Raw genomic sequence first — 21195 nt, forward strand, 5'->3', positions numbered from 1 at the left:
TGACAACAAGTGTACCACTTCCTCTGCTTATTGTTTCAGGACTGATATTAAAGGCAAGCATGCACCCAGATAATTTTGCATTGTAACTATAGAAATCACCATTTTGTAGAATTGTTTTAAAAGTTGTCAAGTTTTAGAAAACTTTTAAATCTGTATTGTCTTACACTGACTGGCACTTATCAAAACAGCGAATGTTTAAATTTTATTCCTACAGGTTAGCAGTATAAACTGTTTATCATGTTGTGATTGAAATTCTGATCGTTGTTAAGTCTATAGCCAATCGATAGTTTGTTATTTAATGCACATCTCTATTCATCCTACATTGAAAATGTATTGAAGTCGTAATTACTTCGGTATTTGCTGTAATTGTTTGTTTATTTTGTTTACTCAAAAGGAGTACTATACACAATCTATTCAGGAGTATTTGATCATGATGCGTCCTACTTGAAATTATTTCACGAGATAAATGATGTCCATTACACCTGCTGTTTTTTGGTTAGTTCCCATGACAGAATACAAAGATCATGAGATATCTTGCACTTTGTTTCCTTAGCGTTTGCCCATCATGCACATTCAAGTAGTGAATTTCACCCTCCTAGGGGTTTTAAAATCTTTCCATATTTAATGTTTCTGATTGAGCAATATTACAGACAACCATTGAAATTAAAACGATATTAATAGCCAATCTTGCATGAACTTGTTTCTTATGCTATTGGCATTAACAATATGGCTTTGATGTATTTGTGATAGAAAACTAAGCATCCATTTTATTGCAATTATCCTGAAAAGGTTTGTCATTAATTTTGTGCTGAAGGATGTTGCTTGCTATCCCCAAATATAGTGACTGAAATTGAATTTATATTTTGTAGGTGGATGCATTCAAATGGTTCAAAAATAGATTATATAGGAGGGACTGACGATTAAGTTAACATCTATCAGGCAAGCTATTGTGAATTCGCATGAAGATGTGTCTTATTGAATACACAGCAGCAGCTGCACACACTGTTTTTATGCATGGTCGGTCTTTACATGTAGATAGTACATAGTGAGAGTTCTCTGAATTCAGGTCAACCAAGGCACATGCACAGCTGAACATAGTTTCAGCTATAACAGATGCACAGTAGTTTGGTCATAAACAAACAAACCACAAGTTTCAACTACACAACCACTGGCTCTGCTTGTAAAATACCTATAGTCTTGCTATTCACCTGTAGAACAAGACCAAATGTACCAAACTACATTGCATTGACCACTTTTTAATTTACACTGCAGCTACGTCATTTCTGTGAAAACGTATTTGATCATCTTATAAAACTTTAGTGTACGTCTTGCTGTGGTATTATCAGAAGAAAGTTATAGGAAGCACGAGCATGGTATAGAAAACTTGTAACATGAATTTTACTGTTACTTGAAGCCTGCATGCATGGCTGTCCTAATTACTTGACAGATGACTTACATCTCACCCACACGGATTACTGTTTCTGTTCCTTGTATAATCTTAATGGCATTACTTATAAACAAAATGTGCAGGAGTTTGTGTAGCTCTGAAGTCATATAAGGCCAAGCTATTACATAGTGACCACCAATGTTAATTGTGGCCATTTAATGCATTGCTAATGGAATGTTGTGTGGATTTGTACAGTACTGATAAGATATAGCTACAGTGCATATGATGTAGTAGTAGTACAAAAGACATCCATACACCTGCAGACATGCACTATAGTGACATCAGATTGACTATGTAGTCATATGCCTTATGAAGATATTCATATCTCCATATTTCATGAAATCGATTTTATGGAAGAGAGAATTCTATAAGGGTCAACCTCACTGTGTCTATAAATGGTACCAATTAAGGCCGTCACTCAATTACACACTATCCTACAAAGTAGTAATGTATGTCTTTTCATTAATCACATCCAATTGACTTTCTTTCGTGCATGTGATGGAGGTATGCAATCAAAGTCTGCAAATAACATGTACGCATGATTAACTTTGTGTTACAATAATTATTACTGACTTGTGGAAGTTCTGGCCGGCTACTGAGGAGACACATGCAGGTCTACAGCTGATTATATATGACATAGCTACTGATGATATAGTATACGATTTCTTAAGAATCTAAGTTCATGTTCTTACGAACGAATAACTACGCACTATATTGACCTTTGTTTAAGCAGTGAGTATTTACAAACAATTCAGTACAGCTACTCGTCGGCGATTGGCCATGATGCAGAAGCCATGCATATACGTGACAAGACATCTGCGTGATGCAAGCGGTACGCAGTAGCTAGCTATAAAAGGAAGAACAGCTCGGAGATTGTCATAAACAGTTGATTGGAAAATCCCGAGTGTCTTATCTAACGAACTCAACTACAAACGTCGCCAATGGATTGTACCGCCACCGTTCTTCACTACATCTACTCGTTGCAATTTATGTGGTAAGACAAGTGTTGATAGATGGCAATACGGGTCGTAGTTTTGCTCTGCAGAAAGGGTAACCACATATACTTTCCGTTGTACCAATTCACTTTGCAAAAGGCTACATACGATGGAAGCAAATATCCTGTCCCCGGCTTTTTATCTCCGGCTGTGGAGAGCCGCGAAGACTAGTTCTAGCTATAGCTATACACTTTCTGCATTGCCAAACATTTGTCGACGTGTTGTACGACCACTTGCATAATATGTATAATAGCTACATCTTTATTACAACAGGTTGTTAGCCACACTGATCATACAGCCAGCCAGTCCTTTTGGTGCAGGAGTGGTGTGCCAGCAAGTGCCAGGATTAGAAATGACTGAAGTGCAGAAGGGGCTGTGTAAAGACAACCCAAACATCATTCACATAATGTTTGAGTATGCGGTGAAGGTGTTCAAACACCACTGTCACGATAGCTTCAAACATAACCAATGGACTTGTCGGGGCATTGATCCACCTATGTTCGCAACAGTACAAAAGTTCTTAACTCTTGGTAAGTTGCAAATACATTGTGTACACAAAGTATGAATTTTGTTTCATGCATTTTTTTGTGTTGTCCAGTGTTTTTGATCTAACAGCACCAAAAGGGCTTAGTAAAATATTCTCAAAGTCTACCTATGCACTTATTTCCTTTGCTTGGCCTTTAGTTGTCCATTATACTGCTTCAGAAGTCCTTTCAGTTGAGGATTGTAGTGATGGGTGATAAGTAAACTAATTTTTTATGTATTCCATCTTAAGGATTACAGATAGACTTCATCTGGTTTTGTACAGTCTTTACCGCAGAGGTTTGAGGTCTCAGGTATTTCTGTGATGGGCTGTTTTAAAAGAATCTGCCTGACCCCCTACTATTCATTAGCATCATTCCTGTGTTCATCACTGTTGTAGTGCTATATACTCCTTCAGATAATTATACTATCTTTAATTCATAATAGCTTTGACCATATTAGGCTGGCAGTTATGTAATTATGTAACGCTATCTTTTGTGGAATAGATGTTACTATATACTTCTAATAATGGCATTGCTGTAAATTGAGCCATGTACATTAAGTTACATACAGCATAGTGAGAATAAATTGTGGCAACCATTTGATTTAGAAAACCTGTTTCTTGTTTCAGAAACCAGAGAAGCAGCATTTGTGTACGCACTAACATCTGCAGCAGTTGTTCACACCATTGCAGACAGGCTCACTGAAGATAATGCTAAGTGTGCTACTCTGGATAGATCGTTGCTACCTGAAGGACAAAAATGGTTTGGATGTTCACCTGACATTCACTACAGCATTTTGTTTGCCAAACAATTTATGGATAGCAGAGTGGATAATGAAAACGTGAAGTTCAAGACTTTTGTTCATCGCAACAGCGAGATAGGCCGCTTGGTAAGTACTGTATAGATCACTGTCTTTGACATGTTTATCATCATACAAAGAGAAGCATTGAGTATAGTCAACATTAAAGTGAAATAGCGAATTTTAGGAATGTCTCGTGAAACCCAAGCACATGGTAGCCACCCACTTGCTTTACTCCTTTCAACACAAGGAAAGATATGGTTTTAGAACTTCCTTTGGTATACCATTTAACTTCAGCAAAAATATAAAAATATCTCTCATCAACCTTTAATAGTATTTTAAATTTTAAGTTATTAATGCTATAAAAGGCTTTCAAAGCAATGCTGGCTTTGTCACATACTTTGCATGTTAATAGAATTTACTAGAGTGCTTGTGTAGGTATGTGGTGCAAGTGTGGGATACCTGTTGCTTGGAATTTGTTACCCAAAGCCTCTGCTAGTCAATAAATTGAAGTCTATAACCGAGTCAAAAGTTAGTCCACAGAACTCCCTGTTAGTACTATATGTGTGACAAATACCTCCTACCAAATACAACTGTCTTTATATTAAATTACATTTCTGTGCTTGAAAACTTATTATAGTAGATTACACAGTTCAGTGCTTGCCCAGTTCTGTGTCAAGGCGGTTTGCTGACTGGTAAACTTCAACCTTTAAAGTGTAGCTTAACAGTTTTGCACTAGCAATAAACACCTTAACAATCTGTCTGACTTTGTTGCTCAAATAGAGTTAAGGTTGTTTACGTACATGACCCAGCCTTCAAACAACAGTGTAAGAGGTTTCATATTACCGTGGCTATAGGGAATGATGTTAAGAGTAATTTATTGGAAAAATTCCACCTATTGAAGAAATATCACCTTCCCAGTGAAGTAGAAGTTTTGTTCTATAAGTGCAGTTCTTCAATGGCTTTCTGTACATTTATCATGACTCAATGCATTCTCTAAACACAACATGTCACTTCTAATATTTTTAGTGTTTCCTTGTATGTTTTTAACTCCCTTCATGAGTAAAAAATAAACAAGTGATTTATGATGTTTTCCTTTTTTTAACAATTATAGGCTGTACTTGATCACATGAGGAAATCGTGTGAGTGTGCTGGTGTAAAGTGTGATTCTTGTAAATGGCAGTTACCCGATATGGACAAAGTTGTTGAGATCTTGAGGGAAAAGTACGAGAAAAGTGCACACGTGTCTATTGTTCGTACATCAGCAATACCACTATTGATACAAGACAATGAAACAAAAGAAAAAGTAGACCAGTCGAAGATGATCCACTTCTCCAGATCACTAGACTATTGTGAACGTAATGATGAATATCTAGTCCACGGAGTGTCAGGCAGATCATGCACAATGGTTAAAGGTGCACCAGACTCTTGTGACAACCTTTGCTGTGGAAGAGGACACAAAACAAGAACAGTAACACAACAAAAGACATGCAACTGTAATTTTGAGTGGTGTTGCCGAGTTGTGTGTGACACATGTGAAGTGAAGGTGGAAGAACACAAATGCAAGTAATTAGACCACTACAAAGCTACTCAAATAATATTTATTTATACGTATCCCCAGATGACTCCCTAAACTCTGCCTGTGCCATGCCAAATAAAACATGATTTTATCTAAACTGTATATAACAAAGCAACATGTCACTCAACATTAATAGATTAATTATTTTATCTAGTATGTAAATTTTTAATGCATTTATTTCAAGAATGTAAAACTTCAATACAGACACATAGTAATTATCTGTTATTTGTTATAATGTCTTGTATAGTTAACACATTTTGTTTGCTGTTGTAAAATTTTAATGCTGTACATCTCCGGTGTATGTTTTATTATCGTTTTAAACAAATATTAAAGTTGTCAACGTTTAGCTTTTAGTTTACCATCATCTCCGACTTCCACTTGTAATCCCATTACAGGTGTGTCATTGGTCAAACCATGATTTTCAAGTGACTTGATCATTTTCTGGTTTTCTTCATTGTCATGGCAAATATTTCTCACAGCCCAAATGGTCCACTGTTGAATGTCTGAGGTACGTACACATCAATTAAGGATGGAAACATTTTCTGAACCAGATAGTAACAGAGCCATCAAAGATAATGCATGGGGCATTAACAAATTTCTAATGGTTTTAACATCCGAAGTAGTGTGGAAAACCCCAAAACCGATTATGCCATAATATGATAATCTAATTAGTAAAGTGGTTGAACCTTTCACACAAGCTTAAGTTAGTTTTGCTAACTTAATTAGCGAGCATACATTTGTATAATTTACACTTCATAATTATAAACATGGAAGATGACTAATTTCGGTCAGGTGAGATCGTAGCAGCTCTATGGTGTTAAGTACAACTTAACTGTTTATATACTACCAAAAAGATAGGAACACACAGCTTCCTATAAACAGTATGGTCTGACATGATAAGCACATACATTTACATTATAACTTATTCCATACAGCTTGGTTGCCAAGATACAAGAAATAGCATAAAATCAACTTATAACGTTGAAATCCGTAAGTATAACCAAAAGCATAAGCATATACACAATAATACGTCATCGCTTAAGTGTCATATGAATACATTTACAACCACAACTACCCACACATACACATACACCAGTAATAAAATTTACTTCCATGCTAGTTAACAAAGAGTGTACCAGTACGTTACTGAATTTGAGAAGTGTATTATTCATTATTATTGAGCAGTCATTCCAAATTATAAAACAATATATCAAAGCTGTGTAAACACAACATGGAGTGCAAATTGGACACAAAGCAAAGCCAACAATATGAATTTCAGATATTTTAGTTTTTTAAAATAGTTTGTATAGAAAGGATACATGGATTAGAATCATCAATGCTACACTGGTTTAGAAGCAGCATGATTGCACCACACTCGCGTATCTGGTAAAAAGAAAGTCGGCATGCCCGACAAACTATAAGTCAAACCCACTTCCAACCACATCAATAAAACATGAAAAGTAACTCTTTTTTATGTTGCTTTCCATATTTACATTGTACATGATAGATGAGTTCTGCATATGGAAAGGAATTTCTTCTAAGTTTCACCCTTAGTTACAACTTATGCTAATCATTTATAAACTAATTCACTGGTACAGTATATACCATAGTGTGTAATGAGCATTCCTGTGTGCAAACTGGATCATCTTTTGTATGGTAACACTTGACAAAACAGCTGTTACGTTCGGTTATGTAATAATATTGAGATATACCACATCCCAAGGAAGGGGCTGCCACTTTTGGTACTTGAGCTAACACAATTACATCAGCCACACTGACAATACTGGTACTTGAGAAGACAGTTAACTAGAAGGTGTTATGTCAACAATACAACATGTTTACTAGCCGACAGCTGAAACCACATAATGCTATAATTAATACAGTGCACTTGCATACCACTATTAAATAATAAACAGAACATAATGATACCTATAAACATGGCATATGTACATATCAACACAAAATTCACAACCAAAGACGTAAGCTTGTTAATGAGACGTTGTTACCACTTACCTTAGATTATACAGCTGTGTATACACACAAACTTACTTTGTCTTGGTTGCTACGATCACCATAGCAAAGGTTTCCTAATAGCCTCACTAAATTTTTCTTCAAACCAAACAGAGGATAATCGAAATCATCCCTTAATACAGTGACATCTCGAAGATTAGTTTTGTTCTGTGCAGAATCAGCTGTCCCATCCTGGACACACAGTGTCTGCAGCAATCCTGTTAAGGAGATATGATCATTGCTTATGTAACCAATTAAAATGATATAATCTACTATTAGCCTGTAGCATAGTTACAACCAATCCACTTCCCTCCACCACAAACAGTTACGAGCATTACAGCTAACATACTTCTTGTATGCTTACAACATATTTGATAATACAATAGTCAGGAAGTAAATTTGTTAGCGGTTACCAACTTGATGATCACACACACATACTATATATGGAAGCTAATGGGAACAGTTTCAAGCAGCAGTGTTATCTGATACTACCTTTGCATGTAAGTAACAGAAAGTAACATTATGTCTATTTAAATAATCATGATGACTGTTATTGTGAGCTGAAGCATATATAAGGCATACTGCCAGGTACCAAGAACTCTAAACTAAGTCAATTGGAAGCAACATTAATTGCAGAGACTCTTTCTTTAAATCAGTAGCCAAGTTCTACCGCATATGACTGGCAAGATGACACAACAAAAGTATAAATCAAATATAGCACTACACAGCACACAATTGAATTGTTTAAGTGACCGTGCAAGCCATGCGGTGGCATTGTTTTGACAAAGTGTCAACAGAACCCTCAACCATCACACTTAACTAAGTGGAAAAACTTTTCATCAAGACAAATGCAGTAAAACAAAAGACCAGCTGATGAAGCCAAGTACGTAGGTGTGTGGCTACAAGAATACTGTTAGTTAGTATATCCAGCTGCAGTATATCAAGTGTTTAACTGTGCACATCCTAACTATGTTATTTATTGCAATTATTACATTGTTAGACAAGAATAAAACATCTGACAAGTAATAAAGTAATTTAAGGTAGTGCAAATAGGGGAATTTGCAGTGCAAAGTATGTTACACGATATTATGTAATCAACAAAAATAAACATTTGTATATTACTAAACATTGGATAACTACCCACACTATGACATGAATAAATTGTTTACAATTAAAATACCCTGTATATCCTCTGTCAGGTAAACTGAAACTTGAAACTCAGGGAAAACCGACTGGCGTATGAGAATACTGCTTGTCTCACGGCTTCACTAAAGATTATGGTACTATGACATGTTCAAGAAAAAATTTTGCAACTTCACATTTTTGCTACAAGGGACAAGCTATGGTTTCTATTGAAGGAAAACAAAAGATAATAGTTTTCAATTAATTATAAGCAGTCAATAGGAAACGGTTAAATGCAAGGTGCTAGTAAGCCTAACCAATTCTTAACTATGCGACGTGTAATCATTTTACAACCACGTATCGTTGAATAGGTGAGAAATAGAGGCTTCTGGGAATCTCAGAAATAGAATTACTAAGTCAATCACATGACACTAGCTGTTTCCAAAAAAATGGCTAGGAAATTTACAATCACTAAATATCCTGTACCTCTAAATGCAACATTTAAGTGTTTTTCATGAAATTGTTAAGAATAGATCAACATGCTGGTTTATTCATCACTCACATAAATGATGCTCAGGTTTCTGGGAACATTCACTAGCTTCCTCTCAACAATAACATGACCTCTTGTTACCTCTCTCTTTTCAAGTTGTCACTTCCACAGAATGGAATGTATTATAATTAGCCTAAAGAGTCTACTCGCACATTTTCTAAGATGATACGCTTTAGAGCCAGCCAGTGAACAAATAGTAAGAGACTCTAAGACAGTAGGAGTTATAAAAATGTATCAGGAAGTTGATGTGTATGATCCCACATGTAAAACACCAAATGGTTATAACTACAGCAATACGTAGGGTAGGCCAACCAGGTAAAAATCAAATGCTCAACATCCCATCAGGTATGCGGGCGGGTGAACGATTGTCACATGAAATATCACCACTAAACTAACAGGTGTGTACCAACAGGTCAATACACCCAGATACTCTCACACATGCATAAGATGCTGGCATCAAGGAATGGCATGAGAAGAAGGCTAACACAATTAAAGCCTCCTAAAAAAGACACACAATCAACACTACTCGAAATGGATTTCATTGCAGAACTTGAGACACCTGAGCTGAGTATTAGTGTAGATGTAAAGAAAAACATTGGCCATATCATTTTAGGATGAAGCTATATAAATGATAAGTAATAAAGTATCACTCTTCAATAATAGTACTGAATAACCCAAAGTACTTACATTAAGACAATTATACCCATTGCCTCCCCCATGGATAGGATATAATATAGTTAGTTAGCACAAGGCACAATACAGGAGAGTATGCTGTATTCATAGCGTCATTGCCAGCATGCGTTAGTTAGTTTAAATGAGAAAACACAACCTCAAGATTTTGTCTGTTAAAGAAACAACAAATAGTCAACACTTATGGTATCTCAATGTGCTACAGGGCAAGTGCAACATGCTGTTGTAACATGGCTTCTCTAGATCTGCTGTAGATAGTGACATACAAGTGTTTGCTCCACCCTAACCAACAACTATTTTCTCATAGCGGATAGCATTATTCCTAACATACCAACTCTTTAGTGCGTGGTTACAATACCATGGCACCAAGACAATACCCATAGCATCTACACTTTAGCAGGAAGTATAACGAAACCTGATCCAAACAGGTTACCATTACTTAATAGGTCATTGATCAAAACTGGTCATCTTCAAAGTTCCTGAATGAGTGACCCACACTAGGAAGACACCTGTCCAGCAAAGCGTTGGTAATTTAGTAGTTGGATAATAACAGACTTGTTGTTAGTGGACTAGCAGAAATGTTGACATCAGTCACACAGGTTGCGTACTTTATTCTGCAATACACTAGTACTAAGTTCTGTAACAACAACAACAACCTAAAACATAAGGTTCAATTTGCATGACATGCAACGCGCATTGCAGGCTGGCTATGGGCACACATTGCAGGCTGGCTATGGGCACACATTGCAGGCTGGCTATGGGCACACATTGCAGGCTGGCTATGGGCACACATTGCAGGCTGTCTATGGGCACACACATGTAAAAACAGTTCAAACTTACATGAAAATGTAGTAATGTGATGAATTACTTTAGCAAAATACGTAGCAAGCATAAAATTTGACAGTACACACATGGTGAATAGCTCACAATGGAACAGTTTCATGGATGTGGTAAGCTGCATAATTCACTGGAAAACTATTGAAGCTTTTACTTATTTATTTTTGAAATTCACAAGCATTGACCTTCGTGTGATCAAGCGCATGGGCAGCTGGGTTCTACTATATTCACAGTAAAAGTTCTGTGGTTTAATGACAATCTGTGAAACTGTTCCACCTCGACCCATTTGCAGTATACATTACTATTTTTAACTACTTATTTACTTATTTGCTACTGACAGTTTCCATAGATGGGCTCTTCTTTCTTTCTATATAGTGTGTATTAACAGACATAAACAGAATTCTAGCTACAGGCTGAGATCAATTATGGATAAGTACAATTATACAATCTTACAATCTAAGCACACAACATGTCATCTTTAACAGTTTTACTCAACCTACCAGCAGCACTCTCTAACAACTGTGGAAACTGTTGGAGCAGCTTAAGATTGTTAAGCTGAAGTGACAGTGAGTTTAACAAATGAAGTAATGACATTAAAATTTTATAGTTTTTGTTAATTTCGTTCATGTCACTATTTGCCGCTGCACACTTCTCAAACTGTTTTGCTAAAAACATCACGTCACCAGCATCCACGTAGCAAAGCTTATTTCCTTCAGGTAACTCTTCAGGTAGTGCACACGAGTTGCTATCACCAATCTTGTCCAGTACAACTTCCAGTAAAGTCAAATGACTACACATTACAAAACAGAAAGTACTGTGAACTTCATACTCCAAGTAGACATAATGTTATTAGGGTCGGTAAGTATTGTATTACTCATACAAGTAACAATCACTACGTCAAGTACTAATTTAATATGATTTGCAGTGCAGTGAAATTAATATGAGTCAGAGTCCACTTAAACCATGCACTACGCAGCCTCTGTGTTTATTAAGTAAACAGTAAACACAAAGCATCCAATAAATATACAAATAATTTTGGATCAAAACTTTTTAAAGAGAATACTTATGTACGTACACATACACATGTTATCACACCCATTATTCGTTATAGCTGTATACGCACATCCAAATAATACATGGGAAATTGGGGGTGAGATATATTTTATGTGATGTACAAGTATATAACTAGCAGAGAAAAAATCATCAACAGTGTATACTTTAACTATACACACGTGCACATTGCCAAAATCTCTTGATAAAATTTTCCCTAAACTTCCTGGCATGTTATGGTATGTACTAACTGCTTGACAACCATTGGAAACAAATTCATTGAACAGTTAAGAGACTTCTTGGCAACCCACATACCACCCTACAAAAACACTTTCAACCTCTAGCTTGCCACTTTCCCATCTAAACTTGCTTGTCAAAATATTTTAAAATCCTAACACATAACCATTAGCAAGACCTGCAAATATATCTACTGTTGCCATAGCAATTTTAATGGTGAACCATTAAAAGATTTACCACTGGTGTAAGGCTGAGTACTCAAGCATGCAGAAGTGGTATGGTTAATACATTGGCTAATGATATAATTAGAACTCACCACTTCAGGCTGACTGGCAAATGTACAGGGCCTGTATATATAATAGTATCAGCTGGATAACCAGATTTTAAAGTGATGTTTTGATAACATGTAAGCAGTTATTGAATTATGCATGTAGCTTAAAGGCTTCAGGAGATATGAATACAGCTACAGAAAAGCATTAGCCTTGTGTTTTTAAGTGTGATAACTTCGGTTTTGTTTCACCAAATTGTGGTTAATACTTCAAGTGTACATGGTTTCTACAAATACGTATTAAGTCACTTTTTGAGTAGTAGATAAAAGCAATGCTAATGTGTTCTTCATAAAATATGTATTATTCTTTTCCTTTGAAGTGGACATAAGTAGTATTGATCATAACCTGGCTGTTATGGTGACATTCACCAAGCATTGGTGATGGCTACGGTGACTTTCGCTACAAAACTTTCCTACAACTTTCATGTGACGCTATTAGGAAAAATTAAAGAAGGTGCCACAGGCAATTGGGTGGTCGGCTTCTTAATTAGGTTACATTACAGAGATCATTACACAATGATTGTAGTATTTAAACATGGCAACAGTTTTAATTGGCCCCCCAAGGTATATTGAACAATACTTGTAGCAAAACATGCACAGACACTGGGATTTAATTGGAAATTCCTTAAATGGTAAAAATCAATTAACACAATGATTAAATTACCGACTTGTCAGTCAATTTGACTGAAGGGCACGAAACAGTTATAGAATTTATTAATGTAACACATATGTATTAAGTCCCCTTATATTCCCAGTAGTGTAAACACAATTATGATGGTATGTAATCCTTATATGTAAACAGGGAGGTCTTACAGTTGACTATTGCGAGATTCAAGAGCTAAATAAATAGTTCCAATAAATCCGCTTGTAATAGCTTGCTCCAACAACAGCAGCCTAAATTGAATAATAAAGCATGCCTTTATAATCACAATGATGTAACCGATATCTACATACAGTAACTGAGTATTACCATACACAGAGTCAACACTTACATACTGAAAATTAGGAATTTATTGCGCTATCCCATTTCAGGTAGTGTACATAACAATGCCTAAGGATTTAACCATATGACAGCCAGAAACAACTCAAGATCTAACAAACACTTAGAGAGATATAATATAACTTCACCTTTGTCAGAAGGGAATCTGTTTGTTTAAAAAATACTCTATCCATGTATTACATCAGGCAAGCAATGGATAACACATCTATTACTCAAAAATATTCTATCATTTTTGCAACAGCTACAAATGCAGAATCATGTCTTCTGTACAATTTATTCCATGCGTGCTCTTCATACAGTGGCATTTTGTGTACAGTACAGAACCTACTTATCAAGTATATATTAGTGAAGCTAATGTTAAATTCATAGATATCTTTATAGGATATTACCATACAATTCTTTAGAAGCATGCAATATCTGTACAAAGATATTTCTGCTATTTGGAATTATGAAGCTGCAGATATAGCCGTCGTGTGAAAGAACTGCCCAGTGAAGTGTCATACACGACAATAATGACATAATCTCAATGCAATAACAAGTGGAATGTTATTGCTGAAGGAATCCCTATCACCATGGGAACGTAGCACTCAAGAGAATTCAGAATTGTTGCACAAAAGAGATTTCACGTCAGTGTGGTTTCAATACTTTCAATTTAGAGGTAGTTATATGGTATGTACATTAAGTTAGCTAGTAAACAGTGACTTGGTTAGATAATAGCATATCTTACCCCCATTCCAACTCGGCTTTACTTGTTAATATCTGGGACCATAAAATGTCTGTAAGTTCTTCATTAGAACACAAGTTCTTCCTGCAGAGTAAAAATAATTTATAAGATACTGCACAGTACAATATTCTGCTTTTTACATATATAGCTGAGCTTCCACAGACTGTAAATTGTTTGAAATCTTTAAAAGCAGTACTTTACCAGTTGAAACCACCAAATTGTTGTATTAAATGTGCCACTTGCTATTTCTACCAGGATGTATTACACTGTTAGACACAAGGACATATACTAACACTACACTGACTTAAATGGCATGCTAGCTAATAAACACTGGAGCCACCAGCCGCATTCTTTCAAGATAAAATTACACGTCGTCATGGAGATATTCATGTGTAATGCCACACCATTCGCCAAATTCAGGGACCAATTACACGTTGGGAAACTCTATACAAATCTCTTTAACAGATTAATTCCAGGCTCAACTTTCACTAGTACTTAAAGTTAATTTAGAGACAATTAAACTGAGTTTAACGGAAGTCCTAGATACTGACGACTCATGTAATTAACTACAGAAAAACACTGCAATAGTACAGTGTATCTGAAAATACAACAAACATATGGTATGTACGTATGTATGTATGTATGTACATGACACATAATGTGTGTATGTGTGTATGTTTAATAATACATATGTAAATACAGACTAAAACTATAGTTAATGTTTACTATAGCAATGTTAACTAAAAAATTGAATTTGGCAAGTGAATAACAAAAAACAACTGAAACTGCAACTTACCATGTTTATCTTAGGATGCATGAGATCACTACACAGTTACTACATGCCCACAACTACTAAAGGTTACAAAATAAATATAACTAGTTTTATATTATTAAGTGGGCCAATTCGTTAACATGTAGGCAAGTAGCTGACTTGAAATTCTTTCCCAACAACATAAAAAACACTTTTATGCGGTAAACATGCATAAAAAAGTTGACAGTGAAGGCACTTTCCAAGTAACTGACAGTACGAACACATGTAAATGAGAATGTAGCTGTAACTATACCCTAGCAACACAATTAACAAAAATGCAAAATTGTTGTTTCATTGGTAAGAAAAGTAATGACTTTGTACATGATGATAACATAAGAGTTCAATCTAAGGATTCATTCTATTCAATAAAATGGAATATTCAAGAGGTACTTGCCTGAGATAGAAATCTATATATGTAACATGGCCAATTTGTACTATTCAACTAGAACATTATAATTAGCCCACGGACTATTCAATAGAAGTAGTGGGTGATGATCACTTGTGAACTAAAGCCATCTTAATTTAGTTCCAGCTTCTTACAACTGTACACAACCTTGCTGAAACATCAACACAGCATATTGATCACAAGTAATGAATTGCCCTAACTGACACATGAAATAATCGTCTCAGCTATCTGAAACTTGAATAAAACAAAACTTGTTCTAGTTTAATCCACTAGAATTATTGTGTACATAAACTCTACAAGAGAATGCTGCAAAAATGTAAAGTCATACAGTTTAGTGAGACAGTCAATGCCCACATAGTAGGATTAAATCAAATTAACACTTGTGTGAGTTTACAGTGCTGCAGTTGCCAACAACAAATTGCAAATTGTGTTCCGGTGTGGCTTACAGCATACAGATGGCTCTATAATCAGTCACGAATAACAGCCCAGTCAGACACAGTGACTGCAAAATTTGCTATAATAGGCAACCTGTTGATAACCCAGTAAATTGAACACAGCATAATGAACTTACATGTTGTCCACATGATGTAGAGTGCAGTTATGTGCTATCATATAGCACATTTCAGACACAGCTGTAGATTCTTCAGAGAGCAATTTGCTGTGGTTGAAAAATATCATTCCAATACAGACAGGCTATTGACAGCTTGTTGAAATTACACATGGTGCAATAAAAATTACATAGCATTGTCTATGTGACAACTATATTAATGCACATTTCAAGAAATTCAATTATGAAAAGTAGAGGAAGCAAACAAATCATTCTGTAACAGCTCAAACTACATGTGTAGTAAAACATGAATATCATATACAAATCTTTGACGTAATTTCACAGAAAATGATATCATATTTCGTCATGTCACCACCAATTGGTAAAAAATTGAACCACTTAAGTAAATTGGAAATATAACTAAGTAAACAAGTGCTCTCATATTTTAATTGCTTAATTGCAAACATCTCTATTTGTATCAATGACATGCTTACACAACACAGATATGCCGTGAATACGTGAGCTCAGTTACTGATGTCAAAACTTAAACCCATATGTTGTTATAGGGCAAAAGTCAAATTGAGTATGTAAAATATGAAACAGCTCAAAATTTAATGTTTAAAATCCATAGTTTAAAACAAACACTTATAAGGGCAATTTTTTTATGGATAAAGACAATTTGTGGCTTTGCAGTTTGTAAGACATAAAAGTTTATACTGAGGAAAATTCTACCATATTTTTCTAAGCTTTAATATAGGACCACTCTTTTATGAGACCAGACTTGCATAGTAGGCTTATTCATGAGATCATAAAATTATATTATTGAACTATGCAGCATAACCTATTGGACAGGATCACTATAATAAGGTAGCGTTATGTTACACAGTTATTTGAGGAAATTATGCACTGTAAAAATTCTAGTTAGAAGCACCAACCCCAGAAACTTAGGTTAATACAGATGGTAGGCAAACGGCCAGATCATTTTCCAGCTGGACATTTCCAAAACTAGTAGAAAAGAAACCATACCACAACAGGAAAACACAGATAGTACCCAAAAGTGACTGTTAGTAAAGTATATATTATTGATATGAAGGAGTATTGATAGTGGTTCATTTCTAGTATCTTTATTCACTTAATTTTCTTTTTGAGTGTTTGTCTCTATTGCCATGTTTTACCAGTGTACGGTACCTGCAATAAATATATCTGTAATTAACCACAAAAATTATCATTGTAGTTACGTTTGCTTGTTTAACACAAGAAAGAATCAAAACCTTTTGACTGCTGGCACAAGTTAACAGATTCAAATGCATATACAAATGTGAACATGTATGCCAAGCCAAACAAATCAATGCAGTAAAATACATTAAGCATAATTAGATAGTCATTCTAGAGAAGGAAGAGATGGGATTGTAAGCACAAATCCCTTCACGTGCCAGCAATTTGCTTTCTATCATTATTGTTGTTTGCAATTGATTAGAAGTTAATGCGGTGAAACTTGCTTATAACTGTCACCATTGAACCAAACATTAGTGGCCATACTAGCTGCATACCATACCTTACAAATTACATACCTATTAGGAACTGTACTAAAGAAAGGTAACCTTCTAACACAGATGGCCAGGTTGTAGTACAATTGTTTCATGACATGACAAGTATGTCTGATACTGGGAAGACAATTCACTGATCAAAGCATATGATACAATATCCTTACAGGTAATTTAGTGGAAGATAAGTCACAATTATTCAATTTTATTATGCAATAATACACAACGACTTTTACATAATGAGCATAAAGTATGTGTACTTGCATATGGCTTTATGGCAAGTGGGAATTTAACAGTTTAGTAATTATTGCTGCATCTCAAGTAGCTGAGCAATACATAATGTCACAGATTGCTTTGTGTATAATGCAAGCATTTGTGGGATGATGTACATACTTTGACAATGGTGATGAATAGTGTATATGCTCGACTAGAGACAGGTCATGTGCGTACATACAGTAGAACAGTTCCTAATTGAAATGTGTTGTATAGCAAGCTAACAATTCCATCCATTGTGTCAACTAGCTATCTACTAAATGCCTGGTGATAAATCATCATTAATAGGAAAATTAAGGGATCAAAAATAGTAGCTTCAATTTGAGGTGACCATATTAAGAGAGTGACCTATGTGCATACTTTGATCCATATTGCATACGTAAACACACAACATGTAGTAAATGTCATATGCACATGGACAATCACTTTGTGTTTCACAATTACAGTCTGTCCATATTGCATTCATTTCGCTTGCTAAGATGAAACTTGAATGCCATCGATAAAGATAATAATATTATGTCATTCTTAATTAACACATGGGCATCTATTTAGCTACTGTCCACCAGCAAAAAACAAACAAAAAATCAAGCACTTCAAAAGCCTACTCTACAAATTTAGAAATGGGTTAGTATGCAGTACTGTAACAGTGTCACCATCAAGAATTTGTGGGCATTACATCAGTTTGTATTTCACTGCAGGAATTCATAAAGGGAGCATAATTTTTATGTGGACTATGACAAATTAGTTACTGACAAATATCATATGCAACTTATCACATCATTGAGACATGCTCTAATGGACAAGAAGCTACAACAGTGATCATGTATGGCTAAACACACACACTAAACATACATACTGTACACATACATACACTGCAGAGAACATTTCATTCATTTCCTGTTGTGATTTACTTTAACAATTGAGGAATAGCCTGTTTGTGTACATTTCAACAAAGAAGGTATTTCACATTTTTCTTGAGAAATATTAGTCATATGACCCTGCTAAGGACAGAACAAAACTAACAAAGACTTCTTTTCTGAGAATGAAGCATGATTACATGGTGGTTATACATGCTTCTCAAGGCACGCCCACATACAAATGAGGTGACGAGCTAATAACAAAATACCAACATAACATTGTACTGTGATTAAGTATTTACATGAGACTGGTAATAAGAAACCATTTCAGTGAAGAGCTTGTGGACAACACAGAAGCTATTCTGGTTAGATGGATCACTGCACTTAATGCATACACTACCTACCCATGAGACTTCTGTAACTATCCCAGTGACACCTAAGGCTTATTATTAAACAGTTGGCTGTAATACACAGGTCACTATGTGCACAGGTAACATACTTGGGAATTATTAAGCTGGCTGATTTCAACTCCATGGTAACCGACCATATTTACAAATGCAGAAATCAGATAAATACAGGCTTTACTGACCTTACTAAAACAGTAGAAGCACACAACAGTATACAGGATATTGTGTACACACAGAAGACAAATCTGGAGATTATTAAGGAAGCAGGTGACCATACTACAGAGGAACATATTTTCTGCAGTTGAATTTCAGTCTATCATTAAATCTGAATACACTCCTAACATCCTATCAAAGCAGTAACAGCGAATGTCACATAGTGGCTACCTCCTTAATAAGACCGCCCTGTTATTGTTGCCATGTCAAGTAGGTCCCAATTATGCGTAGCTAAGATAAACATGATAAGACTTCCTTATTACGAACTATTTGCAGGCCCCAGAGTGGCTGATCTACATGGGATGCTCTTAATATAGTAGATTCTGGCTCATAGTATAATCTTCTCACACGTCTAAAGCTGGAGAGTACATCAATGAAGTTTCACAGTATAATTTTACTCATGTCCAGTACTGCAACACACACACACACACATATAGCGATGTGCATCTATATGAGCTAAGTTGCTAAGAGAGTTTGCACAGATGTTTTTGATTACATTTTGAAATTTATTGTTGATCGACATGCAATGGTAGTGCTTGACTTAGTTACACTCCATAAAACTTACAATTGCATTAAACAGAATTACACAGCAGTGGTAACACTTAACCACAGCAACACAAAACTTGAAAACATGGCGGACAAGAATATAGATAAGAAACTAAACAGCCATCAGATTCTCAAATGCTGTTTAACCATTAAGCTTGAAAATCACATTTCACCACAGAGGTACTATACACATAAAATTATTAATACTACATGTCACCAGAAGACTACAAATATACATTCCACTGGCGTATGTCAGTACTTAATTACAGTCTGATTATGGCAAATATTAAAACCTTACATGGACATAAATGAAGCCACCTACAACTTGCCAGACAATCTATTTAATATATATATATATTTTTAAAGACACCCAATAACGATGATGCAATTTCAAAACTGAAAGCTAATTCAGTCTGGGAGATATTAAGCTCAATCCCAAGACAAAGATACCTTTCAATTACACAGAGAGAGGGGGTGGAATCAAATTATAAAAAAAAACAGAAAACATGTATTTACTGATTGAATTAATTGCAAGTAAAAATGTTAGGAAGAACTACATTTACACAGACGACATCAATGATACAACTACTGGCTGCTAAATACTTCATATTAACTGTCATGGTAGAGTGCACGTCCTGAACGACATGCTATGCAAAAGGTTTTCACAAGAAATTGTAAACCGTAGCATGACTTGGAGATGATATGTATTACTGCCAATGATCAAAGCTCAATAGAATTCAAGTTGCAGCAGCTGACTGCAATACATAGGTCAATATGTCTGTACACAAATTAGGACATTGTTAAGTGGGAGAATCTAAACAGATGACTGTGACCTGAGTTTTACTGTACCAGCAGTTGTAGCACTACTAATGGAGCAACTGATATATGTACATTCACTACAAGTGTTCAAAAATGTGGCACAAGTTACAACTTTTGGACAGTGCATGTGTAGCTTCTTACATCTTTAAGGAGAGTACAGTATACTGGAGTCTGCAAAAATCAACAACCTGAAGATTAGATGAGGGAATACCAAAGATGGTTATAATTTAGGATTTATGGTGCATTACTAACACAAGAGAAATTATAGTCGCATTTGTGAACATGTACAAGCCAGGTATATATGAATACATACAAACCACTTTTAGTGGAAGCATTGCACAGTCAGAGCATCACGCCTTGAAACTCTAGAAGCTCATGAGAGAGAGAAGAAAAGGGAAGAGAAAGAGAGAGTGTGTACATTATACTGTTGTAGAAATTTCAGTGAAATAAAAATTTTAAATAAAAGTTGTTTAGTTATGGTCAGGAAGCTACAATCAAATAACTGATGAAGCAGAGATGACACACAGTAATGATACACTCTTATTTCATTATCTTGCTACATTTCAAAGTTTATTTCACCCACAAGTAAATGTACTTCCTGAAATCACATATCACTTGAATGGTACATTATAACTCCCACATGAACAGGTAAGTTCCATTAAGCACAATTTGAGTAATTTAATGTAAACTGAATCCAATTTCTAGAGATGCTATAGCACTTTATACAAACACTGGATACAGTAGAAAATTTAAATCATTAAACTAAAGAAGAATATTTTCTCCCTCAAAATGGCCAATTTAAATTTCTAAAAATGTTACAAATCCTTGACCAATAAAAACCTATCACATATCCATATGCAACTTTAAAAGTATGAAGGTC

The 21195-nt window shown here is 35.3% G+C and overlaps 2 protein-coding genes across 4 annotated transcripts in view; one reads left to right on the forward strand and one right to left on the reverse strand.

Annotated features, from left to right (window-relative positions):
* Nucleotides 1–1358: 1358 nt before the first annotated feature.
* Nucleotides 1359–5676, forward strand: LOC136252095 (protein Wnt-7b-like). The gene is made up of 4 exons (XM_066044461.1): nt 1359–2441; nt 2716–2972; nt 3596–3855; nt 4880–5676. Exons 1-4 carry the CDS (start codon nt 2389–2391, stop codon nt 5333–5335), a joined length of 1026 nt encoding a protein of 341 aa, XP_065900533.1. The 5' UTR covers nt 1359–2388; the 3' UTR covers nt 5336–5676.
* Nucleotides 5503–21195, reverse strand: part of LOC136252093 (ataxin-10-like) — a 30034-nt gene continuing 14341 nt past the window's right edge. For 2 of the 3 annotated variants that reach the window (XM_066044456.1, XM_066044458.1), the window contains exons 4-11: nt 15681–15767; nt 13896–13976; nt 12982–13062; nt 11054–11343; nt 7394–7572; nt 6950–7150; nt 6664–6727; nt 5503–5847 (exon numbers count right to left, since the gene is read on the reverse strand). In XM_066044456.1, the coding sequence (XP_065900528.1) occupies nt 5681–5847; nt 6664–6727; nt 6950–7150; nt 7394–7572; nt 11054–11343; nt 12982–13062; nt 13896–13976; nt 15681–15767 (1150 nt within the window). In that variant the 3' untranslated portion in view covers nt 5503–5680. The remainder of the gene's footprint in view (nt 5848–6663; nt 6728–6949; nt 7151–7393; nt 7573–11053; nt 11344–12981; nt 13063–13895; nt 13977–15680; nt 15768–21195) is intronic. The other variant, XM_066044457.1, reaches the window with a different exon arrangement.

This window comes from Dysidea avara, chromosome 4 (genome assembly GCF_963678975.1).
Source record: "Dysidea avara chromosome 4, odDysAvar1.4, whole genome shotgun sequence".
Lineage (NCBI taxonomy): Eukaryota > Metazoa > Porifera > Demospongiae > Dictyoceratida > Dysideidae > Dysidea > Dysidea avara.

Coding starts and splice junctions, on each gene's coding strand:
- LOC136252095 (XM_066044461.1), top strand. CDS start 2,389: ATGGATTGTACCGCCACCGTTCTTCACTACATCTACTCGTTGCAATTT. Junction 2,973..3,595: donor ACAAAAGTTCTTAACTCTTG/GTAAGTTGCAAA, acceptor TTCTTGTTTCAG/AAACCAGAGAAGCAGCATTT. Junction 3,856..4,879: donor ACAGCGAGATAGGCCGCTTG/GTAAGTACTGTA, acceptor TAACAATTATAG/GCTGTACTTGATCACATGAG.